Source organism: Emys orbicularis, chromosome 2 (assembly GCF_028017835.1).
Source record: "Emys orbicularis isolate rEmyOrb1 chromosome 2, rEmyOrb1.hap1, whole genome shotgun sequence".
NCBI lineage: Eukaryota > Metazoa > Chordata > Testudines > Emydidae > Emys > Emys orbicularis.
In genome coordinates this window covers 181,483,382-181,505,618 of record NC_088684.1, presented here as the reverse complement: position 1 = coordinate 181,505,618, position 22,237 = coordinate 181,483,382, and the positions used below count along the sequence as shown (strand labels likewise).

The window sequence follows — 22,237 nt, the reverse complement described above, 5'->3', positions numbered from 1 at the left end:
ATAGAACAGGCGGCCGTGGTTCTCAGAAATCACATCTGGATCCAACAGGAAAGGCAGCAGAGACTTGATTGGCAAGATCAGCAGAGCTAAGTACCAGTGTTGTCGAGTCCACGCTGGTGCTATGAGGATGAGATGAGCGTGGTCTTGTTTGACTTTGAACAAGACTCTGGGCAGCAAGGGAATCAGAGGAAAGGCATACAGGAGGGGGTCATTCCAGGGTAGCAGAAAAGCATGGGTCAATAAGCCTTGGCTGAGACCTCCCTCGGAACAAAACCAATGGCACTTTCTGTTGGACTCTGTTGCAAACAGGTCCATGTGGGGAGTCCCCAAGAGCTGGAAAATGGATTCGGTAATGTCCAAGCATAAAGACCACTTGTGGCGATTGGAGAAGGTCCTGCTCAGTTGATTTTCCAAAGTGTTCTGTTTCCCTGGAAAGTAAGCAGCCCCTCCTCCTCTCCATCCCTGCGCCAATCAGCTGATGGCCCTAGCGAGGGGGAGGGGGAGGGGGAGGGGGAAGAGCGGCAGCGTGCACACAGCTCCGTAGAGGAGGCAGAGAGAGGTAAGGGACGGAGCCTGGGGGAAGGGGGTGGAACAGGGCATATGCCTTCCAGCCCCCCGCCAGGAGCCGCTCAGGGCAGGGGGCTGGGAGCACCCCCACGAGCCGAACACCCCACCCCTCTGCCCTGCACCCCCCCACCCCAACACACACCCAGCCTTCTGCTCTGCACCCCCCACACCCCCCATCCCTCTGCCCTGAATCCCCCCACACCCCGACACACCCAGCCTTCTGCCCTGCACCCCCCATACCCCCAGCCTTCTGCCCTGAATCCCCCCACCCCAACACACACCCAGCACTCTGCCCTGCACCCCCACAGCCCCATCTCTCTGCCCTGAACCCCCCACATACACTCAGCCTTCTGCCCTGCACCCCTCACACCCCCAGCCCTCTGCCCTGAGCCCCCCACACCCCAACACACCCAGCCTTCTGCCCTGCGCCCCCCCCAGCCCTCTGCCCTGATCTCTGAACCCCCCCACACACACCCCAGCCTTCTGCCCTGAACCCCCTCCTCCAGCTCTCTGCCCTGACCCCTGAAACACCCCCCCCCCCAGGTCTGGGGTCCCGTCCGCAGGCCCTGATCAGCCTGCTGCTGGCCTAGGTGAACAGAACCCCAGGCTGGCAGTGAGCTGAGCAGGCTGGTGGCGTAAGATCAGCATTTTAATTTAATTTTAAATGACGCTTCTTAAACATTTTGAAAACCTTGTTTACTTTACATACAATAGGTTAGTTATATAATATAGACTTATAGAAAGAGACCTTCTAAAAACGTTAAAATGTATTACCGGCACGCGAAACCTTAAATTAGAGTGAATAAATGAAGACTCGGCACAACACTTCTGAAAGGTTGCCGATCCCTGTTTTAGGCTGTGGAGCCTATTGTTGGGGTCCACTAGGCATAGCTACCAGGTAACTCGGGAGAGCGGAAGACCAAAGTGTCGATGAAACTCTCTTGCTCTGGGTCTATCTGAACCCCCAAACTCCATCTTGTGAACTCTCACCTACTTCTGTGTTTACTGCTTCACATGCTCTGTAGCAGGCTGAAGCAGAAATGTATTGGTCAACGTTTCTAGCAGATGGCTGCAGTTTCACTCACACTAGCAGAAATAATATAGATAAGGAGGAGGGAACCGAGGGGTAGTTAGTTTGCAGATGTCTAATTCAAGGTCGCAGAGACTGGGAAAGTTTTCTCACAAACTTATTGTAACAGTTGTCTGGAAGGGAGGGGTAAGGAGGAACAGCCAGACAAAGAGATGTATGCAAACAGTTTGGGGTATAAAAGGTAAAAGTTATTTGTATTTGTTGCACTGGATTTGAGACATGCTGGTCTCCTAGTGCCATTTCAGAGCTCTGAAATAAACTTGGCTTGCTTTCTCCCCTCGGTGTCTTTATTGGTGCCAAGCACACCGGGCGACGGACCTTTGATGTCCCCTCGAGCCGCCAACAGTTTTGGCGTCCCTGGGTGGGCTCGAGGCTGAAATTCAGCCTTGCCCGGATCCCTCCTGGTGGCCGACGGATTACGACGACGACCGACGCCCAGAGCTCACCAGTGACTTCATCGGGGGCCTCGGCAGAGACGTGGTTTGCTCGACCCCGGAGGGCACAACGGTGCAACGCACACAGACAGTGGAGAAGCAGTTGCGGGCGACGGTGGGGAACCGGTCCCGTGGATAGGGCGACGGTGCAGAACCGGACCCTTGGATAAGGTAGGAACAGTCCAGTGGGGACTTTATCTGTCTTGACCTGGGGACGCCCAGAGGTCTGCCTGTTGTGACTTGGGGACGCCCAGAGTCTCCCTCAGTATGGGGCAGGGACAGAGTACAGCCGGCAGGGTACAGTGTACACCCTTAGAATGCATTCTGGTGAACTGGAAGGTGTTTGGATCTGATCAGTTGATTAAAAGTAAATTGAAAAGGTTCTGTACAGTTGATTGGCCTCAGTACCAGCTGGAGTGCCAAGAAAGGTGGCCACCGGAAGGATCACTTAATTACAACACGATCCTTCAGTTGCTTTTGTTTTGTCAGAAAACAGGTAAATGGAATGAACATCTCTATGCGTATACGTTTATGGTGTTAAGAAATAGGACTGATATTTTGCTCAAGTGCCATTTGACTCCAACAGGCTCGGTAGTATGTGCTGCTAAACCCCAGAACCCTCCCACTGTTGTAATGCCAGAATCGGTGTCCCCGTCGGCTCCTCCACCCCCACAGGCTTTAGAGAGTACCCCCCCCCCCCGTGGGATTGTATCCGTTGATTACTGAGAGTGTGGTAGCCCGTCCAGGATCACAAGAACGGCCAGCACAGATAGTATCTGTATACTCGCATGTACCTTTTAACCCTGTACATTTGGCTGCTTTTAAGGCAGAGGCCGGAGAATTCTCAACGAATCCAAGCAAGTTCATTTCTATTTTTGAAGGTTGTCTAGCTAGCCATAAGCCTGACTGGGATGACTGTAATATACTTATGAGAACCCTGTTGTCTGAAGTGGAGCGGAATCAGGTTATAGCCAAAGCCAGGGAGGAGGCACAGAAAAGGCATGATGAGGATAGAGAAGGCAAGCCGTTGCCGGATGTCGCTGTCCCCCTAGGGGACCCCCAGTGGAATCCGAACGAGGAGGGGGATTTGAGGCTGCTTAACTCCTATAAGGAATTGCTTATGCATGGTCTCCGACACTCAGCTGTCAGGCATAACAATTGGGCTAAGCCTTATGAACTAATCCAGGACTCCAAAGAAAGTCCAGGGGCTTTCCTGCAGCGTATTCGGGATACCATCAGGCAAACTACTAGTGCAAACCCAGATGATCAGGCAGGGAGAGAGACAGCTCTCAAACGAAAGAAAGGAGGCTATCTGCCAAGTTCCCATTCCCAGCAACCGTAAACGGCTTAGAGCATTTCTGGGCATGGCAGGCTTTTGCAGAATATGGATTCCAGAGTTTGGACTGTGGGCTAAACCTCTGTATGAATGTGTTAAGGGAGCGGATCAAGACCCCTTTCACTGGTCCCCAGAAGCGGACAGGGCATTTAAGATCTTGAAAAGGAAGCTAATGGAAGCTCCAGCCCTCGGCTTGCCCGATATATCTAAGCCGTTCCAACTGTATGTGCATGAACGAAAAGGGGTAGCTTTGGGAATGCTTACCCAGCTATTAGGTGCCTGGAAGCGTCCTGTAGCATACTTTTCTAAACAACTGGATCAAGTTTCAAAGGGATGGCCAGCCTGTTTGAGGGTGGTCGCAGCTACTGCTCTAGTGCTTGGGGAAGCTGAGAAACTGACACTGGGAGGAAGTGTGCAAGTGTATGTTCCCCATATGGTCCGAGCCTTACTGGACACTAAGGGTGGTCTTTGGCTCACACAGGCTCGGGTTGCTCGGTACCAGGCGAAGCTGTTAGAGAATCCTGAAGTCACCCTACAGATCTGTCCCTCCCTTAATCCAGCTACACTGCTACCAGACACAGAAAAGCAGGAACATGACTGTTTAGAAATCATAGATGTTCAGTATTCTAGCCGCCCAGATCTAAAAGATCAGCCACTCCCAAATGCTGACTTGGAATGGTATACAGATGGAAGTAGTACTGTTGTGGGTGGGCAAAGGAGGGCTGGTTATGCTATTGTGTCTCTTCATGATACCGTGGAAGCTGAGAGTTTACCGGCAGGAACGTCTGCCCAGCTTGCTGAACTAGTGGCCCTGACCCGTGCCCTCGAGCTGGCAAAAGACAAACGGGTTAATATCTTTACTGATTCAAAGTATGCTTTTGGGGTATTGCATGCTCACGCTGGTTTGTGGAAGCAAAGGGGAATGCTAACAGCTCAAGGTTCTCCGGTCAAGCATAGGTCTCAAATTCTCCGGCTTTTAGAAGCAGTACAACTCCCCTCAGCAGTAGCAGTGGTGCATTGCAAAGCCCATCAAAGGGAAGATCAAGATGTAACCAGGGGCAATGCCAGAGCAGACAGGGAAGCTAAGCGAGCTGCTACCCTGAAATCACCAACAGAGGAGAATGCCCAAATGCATGCCCTCATCCCATCAGTGGGTGAACTTGCAGCCCCTCAGTACTCCCAAGAGGACAGAAACCTGGCTGACAGTCTCAGTCTCCAGGAAAAAGAGGGATGGTTTTATTCCACAGAGGGAAAAATCCTCCTGCCCAAGGGCCTGATTCGACCGGTGTTGCAGAAACTGCATCAAACCACACACGCAGGCAGAGAGGCTCTTACCCAGCTCATGAATAAATATTTTCTAACCTCTGGACTTAAACCCCTAGCATCACAGGTACAAGCTGAATGTTTAATCTGCCAAAAGAATAACCCACGACCAGGAGTAGCAGTGCCACCAGCCACCCTGAAACCTACCCCAGGCCCAGGATTGGTGTGGCAAATAGACTTTACTGAGTTTCCCAGGACTCAAGGGTACAGGTACCTTCTTGTCTTAGTGGATCGATTCAGCGGATGGCCTGAAGCCTTCCCATGTCACAACAACACTGCCAAAACAGTGGTTCTTAAGTTTGTCAAGGAGATCATTCCTCGCTTCGGCCTCCCCCAATGGATGGAATCTGATAATGGAACACACTTCACATCTCAAATTGTTCAAAAGATATCAAGTGCTCTGCAAATCCCCTGGAAACTCCACACACCCTGGCGACCACAAGCCAGTGGAGTAGTGGAACGCACAAATCAGACGCTCAAGAGACACCTCTCAAAGGTCTGTCAGGAGGCCTCTCTTAAGTGGCCTGATGCCTTGCCCCTTGTGTTACTTCGCATTCGTGCTCTCCCTAAGGGTAGGATAGGGCTTAGTCCCTTCGAGATTATGTTTGGAAGAGCATGGCCTATGAATGGTACCCCAGTTCTGGCAGGGGAATGGGAAGTGGGGTATGGTTTCTTGTCTCAGTACATGTGCTCTCTGTCTGCTGTTCTTTCTTCTCTTCACAGATACACCAAAGATTCACAGCCTCTTTTGCTGGATACTCCGGTCCACTCCCTGCAGCCTGGTGACTCCGTTCTCGTGCGGACCTGGAAGGACGAGCCTCTCCAAGAGAAGTGGAAGGGACCTCACACCGTCCTGCTTGTCACCCATACAGCGGCAAAGGTCGAAGGACACAAGAACTGGATTCATCACTCCCGACTGAAAGCAGTGCCCGCTCCTAAACAGTGGACTGTCCAGCCTGTGGAGAAGACTGCTAACGACGATTTGGGACTTAAGCTGCTATTCAAAAAACAGTAAGGGTCGCTGGGAATGCGTTGTGATCTTTCTGAACAGTCACAGCATTCTCCGCGAAAACCCTGAGCATTGGTTTTATTTTCTCACAGAAGGCTGACCTGGCCTATGTATTTGGTCTTGTTATTTTTTGACTTGTTTAGTGTCAATAATTCTTCTTGTCTTTTGGGTATTTGGGTTGTGGTAATTACAATAGGAGTTTAGGTTTAGGGTCTCTCACAGCATTTCTTTTTATCACAGAGGCAATTCTTCTGTTACCTACTGTTTCACCCACATCGCATGCAGGATGGGGAGCCATCCCTGCAGATATGGCTACCAATACATACGAGGCCCTGAAAATTGCCTTTGCCCGTGAGTTCAATCTTTCCAACTGTTGGATATGTGCCCAGACTCCCCATCATTCAGCGGGATTGCCCTGGAGAGCAGTACCTCAAAATTGGTCAGACTTTTGTCAAAGGTGGATGATTATCAGCAGCAGCACCTCTGACAATTTAGGTTTGCGATCTAACTGTACTGTGGAAGCTCCTTATGGCCTACACAATGGCTCTTGGATTTCCCATTATAAAGCCACTCGTAAGCCCCAGCCTATTCGTTTACGTTCTCCACCCACTGGTCTCATATGTTATCAGCAAGCCAGTACGAGTAAACATACCTGGTTTGCGGGCATCAGTAAGTGTAGATTTTATATTGGTCCTGGTATAAGTCTCACTATTCCTTTACTGAATGCCACCGGTTGGCAAACCGGAGCTGCATTCTTTACCCTTTCCCCACAAGCCTCCCTACAGGACTCACAAGGTAACAATGGAAAGGCTAGTTATGGTGAAGCCTTTTGGGTTTGTGGTACTAGTGCCTACAAATGGCTTCCTAATGGTTGGCATGGTAGCTGTTACAAAGGCTATCTTGCTCCTCCCCTCCGCATTCTACCCAAGGCTCCCTCAGGTCGTCCCAGGTACTATCGGTCCTTGAGAGCTACCTTAGAACCCATCAGTGAAGGAGACAGGTTTGGGATGATAGCCCTCCCTTCCTATGGGGTGGGACGACTAGCCCAACTTTACAGAAGACTGTCTAAATTTCTCACCCAGTTTGCCAATGATACCCTAGCCATAGAGAAAAGCATAAGTTCTGAGCTGTACCAGCTTCGACTGCTGGCTTTGCAGAACCGACAGGCCCTAGATTATGTGTTAGCCTCACGAGGCGGGGTCTGTGCCCTTATTGGAGAAGAGTGTTGTACCTATGTCCCAGAGTTTTCACAGGACATTAACAAGCACATCTTGTCAGCAGAACGGGCCTTTAACCAGTGGAAGGCCCAGGAAGGGGAACCCACTATTTTGGATCCCCTTTGGGGTTGGATACCTGGTTTAGGGGAACTAGGGGATATAGGGGGAAGCATTGTTCGCATCTTGCTCACAGGTGTGGTGATATGTTTTGTTCTTGTTCTTTTGCTCATTTGCTGTAAAGTGCTCATATGTAAGATTTGTACCTCCCCCTCCCCAGAGGTTCCCTTATACCCTCTTATTGATAATCCTGATTGTATGGAGCTTAATCGCATTTTGTCTTTAGAGTGTGAGAAAACTCTGACAAAGGTTTGCTGAGTGTTCTCAAAGGAGGGATTGTTGGGGTCCACTAGGCATAGCTACCAAGTAACTCGGGAGAGCGGAAGACCAAAGTGTCGATGAAACTCTCTTGCTCTGGGTCTATCTGAACCCCCAAACTCCATCTTGTGAACTCTCACCTACTTCTGTGTTTACTGCTTCACATGCTCTGTAGCAGGCTGAAGCAGAAATGTATTGGTCAGCGTTTCTAGCAGATGGCTGCAGTTTCACTCACACTAGCAGAAATAATATAGATAAGGAGGAGGGAACCGAGGGGTAGTTAGTTTGCAGATGTCTAATTCAAGGTCGCAGAGACTGGGAAAGTTTTCTCACAAACTTATTGTAACAGTTGTCTGGAAGGGAGGGGTAAGGAGGAACAGCCAGACAAAGAGATGTATGCAAACAGTTTGGGGTATAAAAGGTAAAAGTTATTTGTATTTGTTGCACTGGATTTGAGACATGCTGGTCTCCTAGTGCCATTTCAGAGCTCTGAAATAAACTTGGCTTGCTTTCTCCCCTCGGTGTCTTTATTGGTGCCAAGCACACCGGGCGACGGACCTTTGATGTCCCCTCGAGCGGCCAACACTATCACTTGTCTTATCCGAAAACTGTCCTGGAGAGTTCTTCCAACCAGCTTGCTTTCAGCTACCACTACTGCAAAGTCCTGCCTACAGTCCTCTGGTAGCTTGTCTTTAAACATTTTATATTGTTTTCTCAGAGAGTGAAGTCACAGTGGCTCAGGAGTGCCTGTTGGTTTGCAGTCCTGAGCTCTAGATTCCCTATAGAATAAAGTTTGCGTCCAAACAAGTCTATTCTCTTCAAATCTTTGCCTTTCAGCATTGATGCTTGATGTCCTGGTTTTTCCCATTTATTAGCAGCCACCGCCCACCACCAAAGAACCTGGCTGAGGGTGAGAACAGAAATTCTTATAACCCTTTGAGGGGATGGATTATCTCCTTTCAAATTGCTTTGCTGTAGGAGATAAGGAAGATGGTGTCTGCCACAGTGCCTTGACCAACTCCATAATGGCTTCAGTAATCGGCAGTCACTTTGGCCGATACCATAATGACACTAGTGAAAACTTTCACGCACCTCCTCTGCTTGAACGTCAAGAACAGAGGCCACCCTTTTCAATAGATCTTGATGAGCCCAGTGGTCCTCTGGGGCTGGTGAATAGCTTGCCACCTCAACAGCCTTGTCTGGCCACGAGGAAGAGGATGTCACAGGATTCTGAGGTGGTGGCTGCTCCATGACTTGTGGTGGGGAGTGACTTCTGTCTGCTTGGTACTGGTTACTGGAGAATGATGCTCTCAGTGCCAATCCCCCCGAGCAGTCTCGAAGACAAAGAATGAGACAGTTGGGTGAGGTCCTAGAAGGATGTCCTGTGGTGTCCGGAATGGCCACTGATATGGGCCTGTGACCCAGCCTTGATGGGCCATTGCTCCTTAGAAGGAGGTGGCCAGTGCTGTGACTGTTGCATGACCTGCAGTCCCCAAGTCTGTGATGGAGAGTATGCCCTCTGTCTTGAATGGGATACAGATGAATCCACCTCTGAATCTGAAGAGAAAGAATCTGAAATGTCCAACATCAGTGGGGCACAATCAGTTGGGACTGGAGAGAGGTAGCCTGAGCCCAGGGACGGTGGTACCAGGGATATCAAAGGAGACCATGTGGAACCCACTCTATGGCTTCCAACTGAAGAGAGATGAATGAGGGGCTCCTCATGAGAATGGTCTCAGAAGAGGGAGGGGGAGGAATAGAAGCAAACTGGAGCATATATCCTACCCTCCACAGAGTTCAAGACCCACTAGTCCAAAGTAATTTGGGATCAAGCACTGTGGAAGTGCAACAGATGGTTTGTGAAGGTGAGGGAGTCTGGGACTGGAGAGATGGAGACTAGCATGGCAACCTTGACCAGCCCATTAAAATGAATGTTTTGTACTTCCTGGGTGTCTTGAAGAGCCTGGAGCTGGAGCCGAAACAGCAGAAGGGGGATGCATATGCCTATAACCCCTGGACCTCTTTTTGGACAACTCCCGTTGAGGAGGTGGATCAGAATACCGATGCATCTGCTGGGGCAGCTGTGTACAAGCCCAAGGACTTTAGGGTGGCACTAGGGTCCTTAAGTTCAAGGAACTTGCTGTCCATCTGGTCTGAGAACTGAGAGGGACCCTCAAATGGCAAGTCCTGAATTGTACCTTGGACTTCATAGGGAAGACCAGAAGGCTGCAATTAGGATGATGTCCATGGTGAGCATGGAAGTCATGGTTCTAGCTGTTAAGTCTGTTGCATTTGGCCCTGCCCATAGTGATGTTCTCGCAACTAGTCTGCCCTCATTGACTATTGAAGAGAATTCCTGCCTGGCATTCTCCAGAAGCAGCTCTCTGAACTTCTCCATGGAAACTCATAAATTAAAATCATACCACCCCAGCAGAGCCTGTTGGTTACCAATACACAGCCGTAAAACCTGTCATATAAATCTTTCTGCCAAGTAAGTCCAGCCTTCTAGCATTTTTTGATTTGGGGATGGTAGACTGGTGCCCTTGTTGCTCTCTCTCATTAGCTGCTGTCACAACTAATGAGCCCAGTAGTGAGTGAGTATAAAGGTATTCAAAACCTGTGGAGGGTATATAATATTTTCTTTCTGCCCTTTTTGAGGTGGGATGCAATGAAGATGGAGTCTCCCATAGAGCCTTTATAGGCTTTAGCATTGCCTCATTAATTGGCAGAGCCACCCTGGAGGGACCAACAGATGATAAAATGCCAACCAGGCAATGTGACGACTCTCCCTGACCTCCTCGGCCTGTACACCCAAGTCTGCAGCCATGCTCTTCAACAGCTCCTGATAAACTTTAAAATCATCAGGAGGACGAGAAGTTGCCCGACAGAAAAGCTTTGTCTGGAGAGAACAATAGAAGCCTAGACTGGAGGTGGTAGAATCTCTTCTATAGGCGGTTGCTCTGGCTCTGTGATGACTTCTTGATGCTCGGTACTTGGTCCAGTACTGGACTCTAGACAGAGCCCTCTGGTGTGCAGACTCGGTCCTTCTAGATGAGGGGGACTGAATATGCATGGTGAGGGAAAGATCTGGAAGGTGGGAAAAACCCCTAAGGGTTTCAAGATGGCCACTGACCTGGCCACATTCACATGGCAGTTCCAGCTTACTGCTGCGACCCTTCAGTAGGAAGAGAGGATCTGTGAGGAGACTGGAAGTCCTGCTTCTGGCTTGTGAGACATACAATCTCACCTCCAAATCCAGTGACAAAGACTTCCTTTCCCTTTGATCACGGAGGAGCTGATCCAGTGGGTGCCAGAGACTGGTGCCAAGAACCTGGTGATGGGTGGAGCATTGTCATCATTGTGGCTTTCCCCTTGGAGGTACCAAAGGGCCACCTGTGCGGGAAGCAGGCAGCTGCAGTACCAAAGGTTGAACTACTGGTTCCAGATAGGACAACAGTGCTGAGGGATCCCACTTCTGGGATGATGGTGACACCGGCACTCAGAAGCAGAGCAGATTCTTTGCCGCCGCAAATGCCTCCAGGGTATTCAGCACTGAGACAGTCTCCTGAGGTGTGGAAGATGATGACAGTGCCACTTCTGGTACCAGGCTTTATAGTGCTCTCTGTGGCACCAGAGCCAACTGCATCAACCTAGGCACTGATTTGGAGGAGGTTTTAGGTGCGCTCTACTCAATACCTTCTTGCCCACCATAGCAGACTTAGAAGGTGAAGACCTTGCCCCGACCAGGGCTTCTTTGGAAGTCTCATATTTGTTCCTCAGTATGAGTGAGGGAGATTGGTGCCAGGATACAACTAAAGTTGGAAGTATGCTTCTCACCAAAGCTGCAGCACTCACAACAGAGTCAAATCGGGACAGGTCTGACAGTAGCCTGAGTGCTGCCTCCATCGGCAGGAATTTCAGCTTAGCCTCCCCATCCTTCTTCATTCTAGGCTAGGACTCCTTGCAAATGTGGCACTGCCCTTTAACGTGTGCTTCACCCAAGCACCTCAGGCAGCTATTGTGAGGCTCGCTCACTAGCATAGGCCTTAAGCAAGAAGCACATGGCTTGAATCCTGGTTACCTGGGTACCATATGCAGAAAAAAAATCCTCAAATGGGGAAAAACAGTCAGTCTGAATTTTTTTTAAACCACTAAAATTTATTAACTATATGACATTCTCTCTCTCAGCTTTTGTGTATAGTAGTGTGAGAGAGAGAGAGAGAGAGAGAGAGAGAGAGAAACTATTCTGGTCTTGAACAGGGTTCCAATGACCATTCTGGGCAGTAAGAAGAAAATGAGGGGGGCTGTGGTGGCTCTGCCCTCTACACCTGCATGCAGTGGCACACGGCAAAAGGGGGAACTCGAGCCATCCAATGGGTACTGCTGAGGGAAAAAGTTTTTGACAGCCATATGCTGGGTGCACAGACACCAAGAATGGAATGCACATATGCAATCACTTGAAGAAGAATCTCTTCTTTTAGGTCATCCTTACCTGTCAGTGAAGACACTTTAGCAGCAACCTTCTCAGCAAAACCAATCCTGGTATTTAATCCTGTACCAACTGCAGTGCCACCAGCTGCCAGTTCATAGACTCTTGGCATGGCTGATTTAATCCTAGCCACGCCATATTTAATTTGTTGCACATAAGCACTGAATTCCTTTGAAAGGGGGGAAAAGAAAAAAAAAGAAGAGAGAAAACCAAGAATTAGTGACCAGAATTGGTATTTTGTAATTTAACATCACGTAACACTTTTATTTAAAAATAACTTCTAAGCAATAGTCTCTATCCAATTTAACTATGAAACAGAGTAGGTTAACAGACTGCTCATGTACTGGAAATAGTTCTGCACCTAAATGTGGAGATCCAACCAGCATATATCTGTATATAGATCGTCTCTTTCCTTCTCCTTTCACCTTTTTGAGGTTGCTTATCGTGGGCCCTGATCTTGCAATCAACTCAGAGAGTGCAATGAGTCAGCATATTCCACACAGGTATGGACTGCAAGATCAGGGAGTTTTAGGACTTGTTGCCACACAAAGTTGAATCAGTTTAACTGAAAATGGTTTAAAAAATTATTTCAGCCAGGGCAAAACCTGTGAGGACAGTCATATAGATTTAAACCTAGTTTAGATCTCAATTTATAATCAATCAATTCTTTACCAAATTAAGCTAGATCAATATAAGCCATTCTTGAACCAGTAAGGAGCATCCATACAGAGGTTTGCAGAGCTTTAACTAAACTGGTTCGAAAACACATTTAAACTAACAACCTTTGTGTGTAGACAAAGTCTCAGCCTTTGAAAGTGTACAGGGTAGGAACAGTCTTTCTACGAATTTATAGAATAAGGCCTAAATCTGACTGGACCTTTTGGATCCCACTGCAATAGAAATAACTGCTAACACAATTTTTAGCTTGACATTGTTCCCATAAAGGGATACCATCAACAGAAAAAAAATCACTTGTCTGAACATATTATTATTATTACCACATAAATATTAGAAAAAGATTTGTACTATTGTTTTCAGTTTGAATATTTGCAGATAGTGTTACATTTGCATTAATGAGTTATCCAGCCACCAAACTCCTTCAATAATGTTGGTCATCTGGCTGAAAAGAAAGAGAAGCATATGTAATACTAAAATGTCAGTCTACTTTCATCATTTTAAATATATTTTACGTTTACTTGTGCAGTCTTGATATAGTCTACTCAAAGTGATTTTTTTCCTTTAAATCCACAGGTTAAAAGAACACACACCGGTCAAAGAAAATTCTTGAAGCTCTGCATGCAAAACACCCAAGAAATGTTGTGCATTAAATTTTCAGTAAATATGAACCTATAATAAAATATTGTGAACCAAGATTCTGTTGACCTTCAATACTTTGTCTTCAATTGCTGTGCAAATTTGTGCCATGATGAAAATTAACAATTACCTCCATTAATTTACAACAATGCTCCAAACAAGTGGATAACATTTTTGTACAAGGTTATATTGCTTAGTGTTTTATACCTGCCCAAGAGTAAGTGGAACAGCATCCTGTGTATGAGTGCGCCCTATTTTTATGATTTGGGAAAATTCTTTGGATTTTGCTTCAAGTGCATCTTGTAGCTTCTGTAGTCCAGGTAACAACACTTCATTAACCTCTTGTGCAGCAGCAATATGCATTGCTGTTGGGAACGTATCATTTGAGCTCTGTGAAGGAAGTTCAAGTCTTATTATTTACAGGCTTCTCTTTAATGTTCATTATAGTACCTGAGTGGTTCATATAGTAGGTTTACACTTTAGTGGATTTACCTTCAAAACCTCTGTGAGGTCAGAAAGTAGTAACCTCATTTACACATGAGGAACTGGGGCACACAGAAATTAAGTGATGTGTCTAAGGTAAAAAAAAGTCAGCCTGTGGCAAGAAAGAACCCAGACCTCCCAAATCTCAGTCCTGTGCCTTAACCACAAGACCATCCAAGAAGTTCCTTCTTAAAAAAAGGAAGAAGTGCAAAATGTATTAAGTGGCTATTAAATATGGTTCACAAATAAAAGTTAATTGAGAAATGGAAAGAATTACTGTAGTAGTTTAAACTAGTATAGAAGAAAAGATGTAAAAAGTGCAATGAACTGATTAAAAATTATATCAGTGACTTTTAAAAAAACCCATCTGTATTATTATGACAACACAGTGTTTCCCAAAGCATGGGGTGTACCTGCAGAACTAGCTCATTGGGGAAAGAGGCAACAGACACACCACTCAGTTGTTCTCCTGAATATCAGCTTTAATTTAAAAGGAGTCTCTAGCTGCAACCATTGTCAAGAAAACCTTCAAAATGGGAAACAAAGTGTAACCAAAGCAGCTTCAGTGTGCAGGTGGCCTAAAATAGCTCTGAGGTATGAACTGACCCATTCCTTTCACTGCTTCTAACACAGATGTCAACTACTATACGTCAAATGTCAACACTGTTAAATTATTTCATTGCTCCAAAGTATAAGAATGGAGAGAAAGTACCATGTAATGGAGCTCCATAATATCTACATACAGTTGACTGCTATAAGTCTACAGTTAGACTCTTCTACTGCAGCAGCTGTCAAACCCCAATGTAAGAACTTACAGGGAGAAGAAATATTATAAACAAACAAACAAAATCCATAAGACAGCAACACTTTGATCATTTTTGTCAATCCATTACACTATTATATTTAACTCTCAAAGGAGCTAGCTTAGCTACACCCACCACAGCAACTGAAAAAGGGACAACTTTTTGATGGCCAAGGAATTTAACCTAATGTGCTGAGACAAAGCATGAGTGACATCAAATTACTGACCTATAGACTTAAGAGTTTATTTCATCTGCAACTGCAAAATAGCTAGCAACTTGACTGCTAGTAATCATTATTCAAGCATAGCTGCATGTGAAAGCTCACAAAATTTGACAACCCTGGAAGTTCAAGCCCTATATCTATAATCAACAGAAAAGATGCAACACGTACAACAGCTCAACCCTAGACCTAAGGAATATGAATAGTTTATTTTTCCATTCCCTTCCAGTCCTTCTCTACTGGGACTGCCAAACAGAAGATCACTTCAGATTGTCTATACTTAGGATTAGCCCTGACTGAGCCATTGGTGGCTAGCAATCTAGGTAACCGCACTGCTGTTGGTCCCTAAGTGTAGACAAGTCAAACTAACATTTGCCCAACAGAGTTTATCCTTGCTTGAAATCAGGTATGACACAGAAACTTTGAATATTACTCCTAGGGCAATTCTACGCCAAAAAATAAAAAAAAAAGCAGCACAATATTTTAAAATTCTGAAAAATTCTGCATATTTTGTCAAAAGACTACAAAATACACCAGTTTCAATTATTTTGGTAATTAATTTCAAAACACCTATCAGCAAATATGTCTAACAATATGGACAACAAAAAAGATTCCCCCAAAAGTAGAGAGTTAAAGAAACCTCTGCAACAACCCAGTTTCTGTTTCTCTGTCATGCTTTTGTCAGGCACCTCAGTCTGGGGGTGTCACACATGCCAGCTAGGCACATCTTGGGGGAAAAAACTGCCCCTCTGTTCTTTTAGTCGATTCTCTTTTTTTTTTTTTGCCCTGCCCCTGTAGGATTACCATATTTCAAGTTCCCGAACAGGGGACACTGGTGGTTGGGATGGGAGGGGGTGGGAAGGGAGCTGGGTGGGAGGTATAGTTGGAGGGTGCTGGAGGGATGTGTGTACTGGGGGGGGGGTATTTGGGGAGTGCTGGAGGGGGCTGCACGGGACCACCCGGCCCAGACATCCACACTCTCCACCCCTCCAGAGCCCAGCCGCGGGGCCAGACACCCGCACCCCTCTCCTCTCCAGAGGCCAGCTGCGGGCTCTGCTCCATACAGCTTAGTTACTGTCCCACTGGGCAGAGACGACCTGTACCTGCTGTTAGTTGGGGGGATGATATAAAGGTTCAACTGTTCCTGGAACAGCTCAAGTCACACCCTCCCCGCAGCAGGCCTCCCCCTTACCCTCAGTCTCCCCTCCCAGAAAGCAGCAGGCCCCCCTCCCCCCCTGCAACTCCCAGCTGTTGCTCCTGGCTCTCCCCACAGGGTGCAACTCGTGGGCTTTGGCAGCTGCCACACAGGGAGGGGGCCCAGCTACACCATGTGACCGAGCGGGACCAGCAAACCTGGGAACCGCAGCCCACCTGCGCCTCCCGCACTGGTGCATTATGAGCTGGGGAGCCGGGATCTGCTGGGTCTAGTGGCGGCCAGCAGCTCTGCAGCACCAATTCTGCAGGAAAAAAATAAATTCTGCGCAGAACATTAATCCTGAGCAAATTCTACATTGTGCAGTAGTGCAGAATATGGTGGTAAAGTGGATACAAGGAAAAAACAAAACGTACAGAGCAGGGATTCTGTTTTTGTAAGTATAAACAAGCAGTAATTTAACATCCAGCTAATTCACCACTTAATTCAATAAAAGCTTTAAAGAATAGGTCTAAAATTTCAGACCCGAACAAGCCATTTGTGTATCAAATCCACAAAAATAAAAATAAACAGTACCTCAGAAGAATTTTTGGATTTTTATAGTAAGAACCACAACTTGAAAGGTTTACTTTTTGCAAAACAACCCCCCAAAAATATTTGAAAATATGTATAATAACCTGGCTTTTATTAACATGATCATTAGGATGCACTGGATCCTTGCTTCCAAGTTTACCTCCCATTATTTCAATGGCTCTATTGCTTATGACTTCGTTTACATTCATGTTGGTCTGTGTTCCAGATCCAGTTTGCCACACCACCAAAGGAAAGTGATCATTTAATTTACCTTCAGATACCTATAGAAAAATAAGAATGTGTTAATTTCTGTAACTATACAATCAGAGCTTCCTTCCCCAGATGCTTGTTAAGATTAGCAGCAAACAGGGCATCCCCCACTAAAGGAAAATCTGATCAGCTACTACCCAATTCAGAAATTAGTGAGAAGATTATCACAGGATTGATTCACTCTTGGGGGCCTGACTGCCCATTTGAACTGAACACACCCCTGGGGTCACAGGTGGTGCTTAGCATGTTCAGGACCATCATCTCCAAAATACTGATATGCAGTTGTTTCTAGAGAGATCAAGATCCATGGGTGTGCAGTCCCCCTACATGGGCTCGCCCATTCCAGGTTGAGCACATAATTTGGATAGGAGGCATTTGGAAGTCAGTTTCTAGTTCTCTAGACTGGCTTCAAGTCAGAAAAGCAGTCATCCAGATCCAATGCAAGTGATCCTGTGCTGCTTGCTTCCACTGAAACCTCAAGGCCTACTGATATGGCCCTATATAGGGAAAGAATCAGGCATACTATGAACAATAGACCCAACATCAGTAGCATGGTATCAGCTGTCACTTGCTAACTAAAGCTTCTCCTTTCTGTCAGACAGGTGGCTTCACAAATCCTGTAAAGAAAACCATTTGCCAGTACTGATGCTTTACCGTATCAATTCAGGAAGCAAAAGACGTTGATAAATTGGAGAGGGTTCAAAGCAGATCCACAAGAATGATTAAAGGATTAGAAAACAGGCTTTAAAGGAGCTTAATCTATTTATCTTAACAAAGAGAAGGTTAAGGATGATTACAGTCTATAAGTGCCTACACGCAGAACAAATATTTGATAATGGGCTCTTCAGACTAGCACACAAAGGTAAAACATTATCCAATGGCTAGAAGTTGAAGCTAGACAAATTCAGACTGGAAATAAGGTGTACATTTTTAACTGTGAGGGTAAATATCCATTGGAACAATTTACCAAGGGTCATAGTGGATTCTCCATCACTGGCAATTTGAAAATCAAGACTGGATAGTTTGGGGGAATTATTGGAATTATTTTGGGGAATGTCTGAGGCCTGTGTTATTCAGGAGGTCAAGCTAGATTATCTCAGTGGTCCCTTCTGGCTTTGGAATCCATGCATTTTTTCAGAATCATCTGTTCCTATGGAAAGCTATTTTACACTGAAATAATTTGATGTATAGTCCTGATGTTTTGAACGCTTTCCTCCTACCTCATCTGCTGCCTTTATAATGGCATTAGCAATCTTCGGATCAAGACCATAATCCTGATTTACTTCAGCAGCTGCTCGTTTCAAGATGCCAAAAGCTCTTATAACTTGAACCTGAAATTTCAAAAATATGTTTAAAGATGTGAATGTTTTATGTATAGAAAATACAGGAAGTCACAAGGTTTGTATAACGCCTTATAAAGCTAAATCTAGCAAGGAGGCAATCAGGTAGTCCACAGGACAACGTATGCTGTATGGCTAACACATCCATTGAAATAATGTGTGACCAAGCAGTGCAGAAAAAAATTGTAAAGAAGTACTTCGCAAGTCTTTTTCCTTTGTACTAAAAGTCTGTTTTGGTATATAGTGTGTCTTGAAGTGACACTCACACCTACAGATCAGAAAGTCAGTTGCCTTCTTGGAGATGGGTCTTATTACAGGTTTCACTTCAAAGTATATGCAAGTATATACCTGGAAAACTGTGGGTACCCTAGCACTATATTGTTTCAATTTGTCCAGTTGCAGAGAAAATGAGGCAACCTACACAGAGGACAAGAACTTCATTTTATTTAGTGACTAAACTCTTTAATACAGATAACTGGTACTGTCCATAATTCTGTTTACCTTATACCAGGGTTCTCAAACTTCATTGCACCACGACCCCCTTCTGACAACAAAAATTACTTCATGACCTCTGGAGGGGGGACTGAAGCTTGAGCCTGCCCAAGCCCCACTACCCGGGGGGCAAAGCCTGAGCCCCATCACTCTGGGCAGGGGGACCAAAGCTGAAGCTCAAGGGCTTCAGCCCCTAGTCAGGGGTCCTGTAACCTAAGCCCTGCCACCCAGGGCTGAAACCCTCGGGCTTTGACTTTGGCCCTGGGGCTCGGGCTTCCGCCCTGGACCCCAGCAAGTCTAAGCCAGCCCTGGCAACCCCATTCAAAGAGGGTCGCAACCCACTTTGGGGTCCCGACTCCCGACCCACAGTTTGAGAACCGCTGCCTTATATAAAGCTTAGAATCCATAAAACAAATTTGCAGCAAAACTGAAACCACAGTCTTCTATTCAAACTTGCTATTAAAAAAATCCTCAGTGGTAAGTACCACAATAAAAATCACAAAAAAAAAGTTTAACATAGCTTTTCAGTAATTTCTTTATGGGCAGGCTCAATGATTCAACAGTTCACTCCATGGAAGAAACAGCTATCTACCTTTCTGTTACTGTTGTTCTTCAAGATATGTTGCACATGTCCATTCCACTGTAGGTGTGTGTATTCCTTATGCACAGATGTTTGAGATATTTTCCCCTCAGTGGTACCTGTTGGGATGGCTCCAGCACCCCCTGTTGCTGCACACCACTACAAGCTTGTATAAGAGCACAGAGCCACCTCTGATCCCCTTCAGTTCCTTCATACTGGATGTGCTCCAATAGAGAAGGGAAGGAGGGAGGGTCGTGGAATGGACATGTGCAACACAGCTTGAAGAACAACAGTTACAGGAAGGTAGGTAATCTTTTCTTCTTCTTTGAATGAACTTGTCAATTCCACTGTGATGCTCCAGAAACAGCTACGGAAGGGTGTTCAGAGTCTACCTGAACAGTGATTGTAAAACACCCGTCTGAAATTGGCATAGTCTCTGGCGTGACAGCTAATGGTGTAATGAAAGTGAAGATGTGAATTGAAGACCAAGTTGCTCCTTTACAAATGTCGACAATTGGTACTTGAGCCAGGGGCCGCAGGGACGTGGTGCCGGCTGCTTCCGGGAGCGGCGCGGGGACAGGGCAAGCAGGCAGGCAGGGAGGGAGCCTGCCCTGGCTCAGGTGCACTCCGCTGCCACCCCGGAGTCGCTCAAGGTAAGTGGCGCCAGGCTGGAGCCCACACTCCAAACCCCTCCTGCACCCAACCCCCTGCCCTGAGCTCCCTGCCACACCCTGCCAGCACCCCAACCCCCTGCCGCACCCCGCATCCCTCCTGCACCCCACCCCCAGCCGCACCCCAACCCCCTGCCCTAAGTCCCCTGACACACACCAAAGTTTGCCCACCCCTGTCCTATATGGTCTGTTGGACTTCAGCAAGTAGTCCGGAAGACTATAAACATGAACACCTTTTCTTAGCAATGATGCCATGGTTCGAGCCACCGAATCCGCACTAGATCCTGGAAGGCAGTGCAGGTGACCAGTTTACCCTCCTCCACCATTACTGAGAACTCTTGCTTGGAATCCTCTGGTAATTTGTTCTTGAATTTAGCAATGTTCTCCCAGAGCATGTAGTTGTATCAACTCAGGAGCGTATGTTGGTATGCAATCCTTCGCCGCAGGCTCCCGAGTAATGAAGTTTGCGACAAAACAAGTCAGGCCTTTTTGAGTCCTCGCTCTTAGGGATGGAGGCTTGTCCCTGTGTTTCCCGCCCATTGGTGGCTGCCATTACAAGAGAATCCGAAGAGGAGTGAGTGTAAAACTCCCCTTAGAGGGAAGGAAGTATCTTCTCTCTCAGCTCATTTTGCTGTGGGAGCCAAAAAAGAGTCTTGACCGGCTCCATTACTGCTTCATTGATTGGCAGAGAAACCTTAACTGGGGTGCCAGACACTAGCATGTCCACCAACTTGTGAGAACTCTCATGTACCTCTTCTGCCTGGATGCCAAGCACTGAGGCCACTCTTTTCAGGAGATCTTGGTGGGCTCTGTGGTCTTCCAGAGGAGATGAATCTCTCATTGAATCAATAGCTTTGTCTGGTGCGAAGACAAGGATGCAACTGGTGGCAACTCCATAATCCAGTGTTTCTCAAACTGGGGTTGCCGTTCGTGTAGGGAAAGCCCCTGGCGAGCCGGACCGGTTTGTTTACCTGCCCCGTCCGCAGGTCCGGCCGATCGTGGCTCCACTGGCCGTGGTTCGCCGCTGCAAGCCAATGGGAGCTGCTAGAAGCGGCGCGGGCCGAGGGACATACTGGCCGCCGCTTCCAGCAGCTCCCATTGGCCTGCAGCGGAGAACCGCGGCCAGTGGGAGCCGCGATCGGCCGGACCTGCGGACGGGGCAGGTAAACAAACCGGTCCGGCCCGCCAGGGGCTTTCCCTACACGAGCGGCAACCCCAGTTTGAGAAACACTGCCATAATCTATAGTGGAAAAGCTACTCAAGAAGGACCTAGTTGGCTGTGACCAGTCATAGTACTGGACATCAATGCTCACGGCGCCTGGTGCCTGACTCAATGTCGGGTATCTGTGAATGATGTTCCCAGTGCCGTTGTGTCCAATGAGCTCCCCATGATTGTCAAGATGGTTGAAGTGAGGTCCTGGGTAAAGGAGGGACACTCCAGGGAGCCCAGAGTGGTCTCTGGTATGGACCCAGAACCCATCCTTGTCAGGGCCATTGCCCCTTAGGAAAAGGCCAACACTGAGGCTGCTGCATTGTCCATGGACCTGATGACCTTGAAGGAGGGTAAGTGCCCACATGTCCAAGTCAGTGAACAAGGAGTCAGAGGCTTACGATAATGGAGGCGCTGATGCAGACAGTACTGGAGCAAGGTATCCTGAACCCAGGGATGGCAGTACCGGAAAAAGTATGTGAGGTTTCCCTCTAGATAAAACAGATTTGGGAGGAAGTCTAGATAGTGGTACTGGGGCCTCTCGGTGCAGTGAGGGGTGAGCTGCAGGAGCAGGAACTGGTTGGATGGTTTCCAGTGTTGATGAAACTGGTACCGAGAGGCTAAGCAAGTCTCTTGCGGCAGCTTATGCTTCTGGAATAGATGGGAGCAGCATCGACTGTTGGCTCCTTAAACGCCTCTTAGAGGACAGCCTTGGCACAGGCTCTGGAGGCAGCAAACCCCTCTTCGAAGGCGAGGCTTCTGCTGCGGCTCTCTCTGCCACACACTTGCCTCTAGCTTCGATATCAAGGTTGATAAACGAGACTGTCTGGGTTTCTTCTTCAGTACTGGGGATCAGGATCAATGAGACAAAAACACATCTGCTGGAGCACTCCATACTGACACTAAAATACTTGGGATGCTCTTCCCATGAGATGACTCGGCTAGGAGTCCAAGTACTGCTTCCATAAGCAAGCACTTAAGCCTCGCTTCTCTATCCTTTTTCAAGTGGGGTTTGAAGCCCTTGCAAATGACACTTGTCATTAACGTGGGCCTCACCTAAACACTTCAGGTAGGTCGGATGAGGTTTACTGATTGGCATGGGCTTTGAATATGTCCTGCAAGACTTAAAGCCTGGGAAGCGAGGCATCATTTGAGTATGAAGCATAGTACTGAAAGAAAAGAAACAGTCCCAAAGAACACAAAACCAGAAACCTAACACTAACATACTTGAGAAAAATTCGAACTAACAATAATTAACTGCAACTATTTACAACAAGTGAGGGAAGCA

At 47.1% G+C, this 22,237-nt stretch overlaps 1 protein-coding gene across 2 annotated transcripts in view; it reads right to left on the bottom strand.

The window, feature by feature from the left end:
- The window catches only part of FH (fumarate hydratase), a 43,896-nt gene that overhangs the window by 10,373 nt on the left and 11,286 nt on the right, over positions 1-22,237 (bottom strand). Inside the window, exons 3-6 of one of the 2 annotated variants that reach the window (XM_065398037.1) lie at positions 17,877-17,987; positions 16,491-16,667; positions 13,362-13,544; positions 11,844-12,009 (exon numbers count right to left, since the gene is read on the bottom strand). In XM_065398037.1, coding sequence (XP_065254109.1) covers positions 11,844-12,009; positions 13,362-13,544; positions 16,491-16,667; positions 17,877-17,987 — 637 coding nt within the window. The remainder of the gene's footprint in view (positions 1-11,843; positions 12,010-13,361; positions 13,545-16,490; positions 16,668-17,876; positions 17,988-22,237) is intronic. The other variant, XM_065398038.1, reaches the window with a different exon arrangement.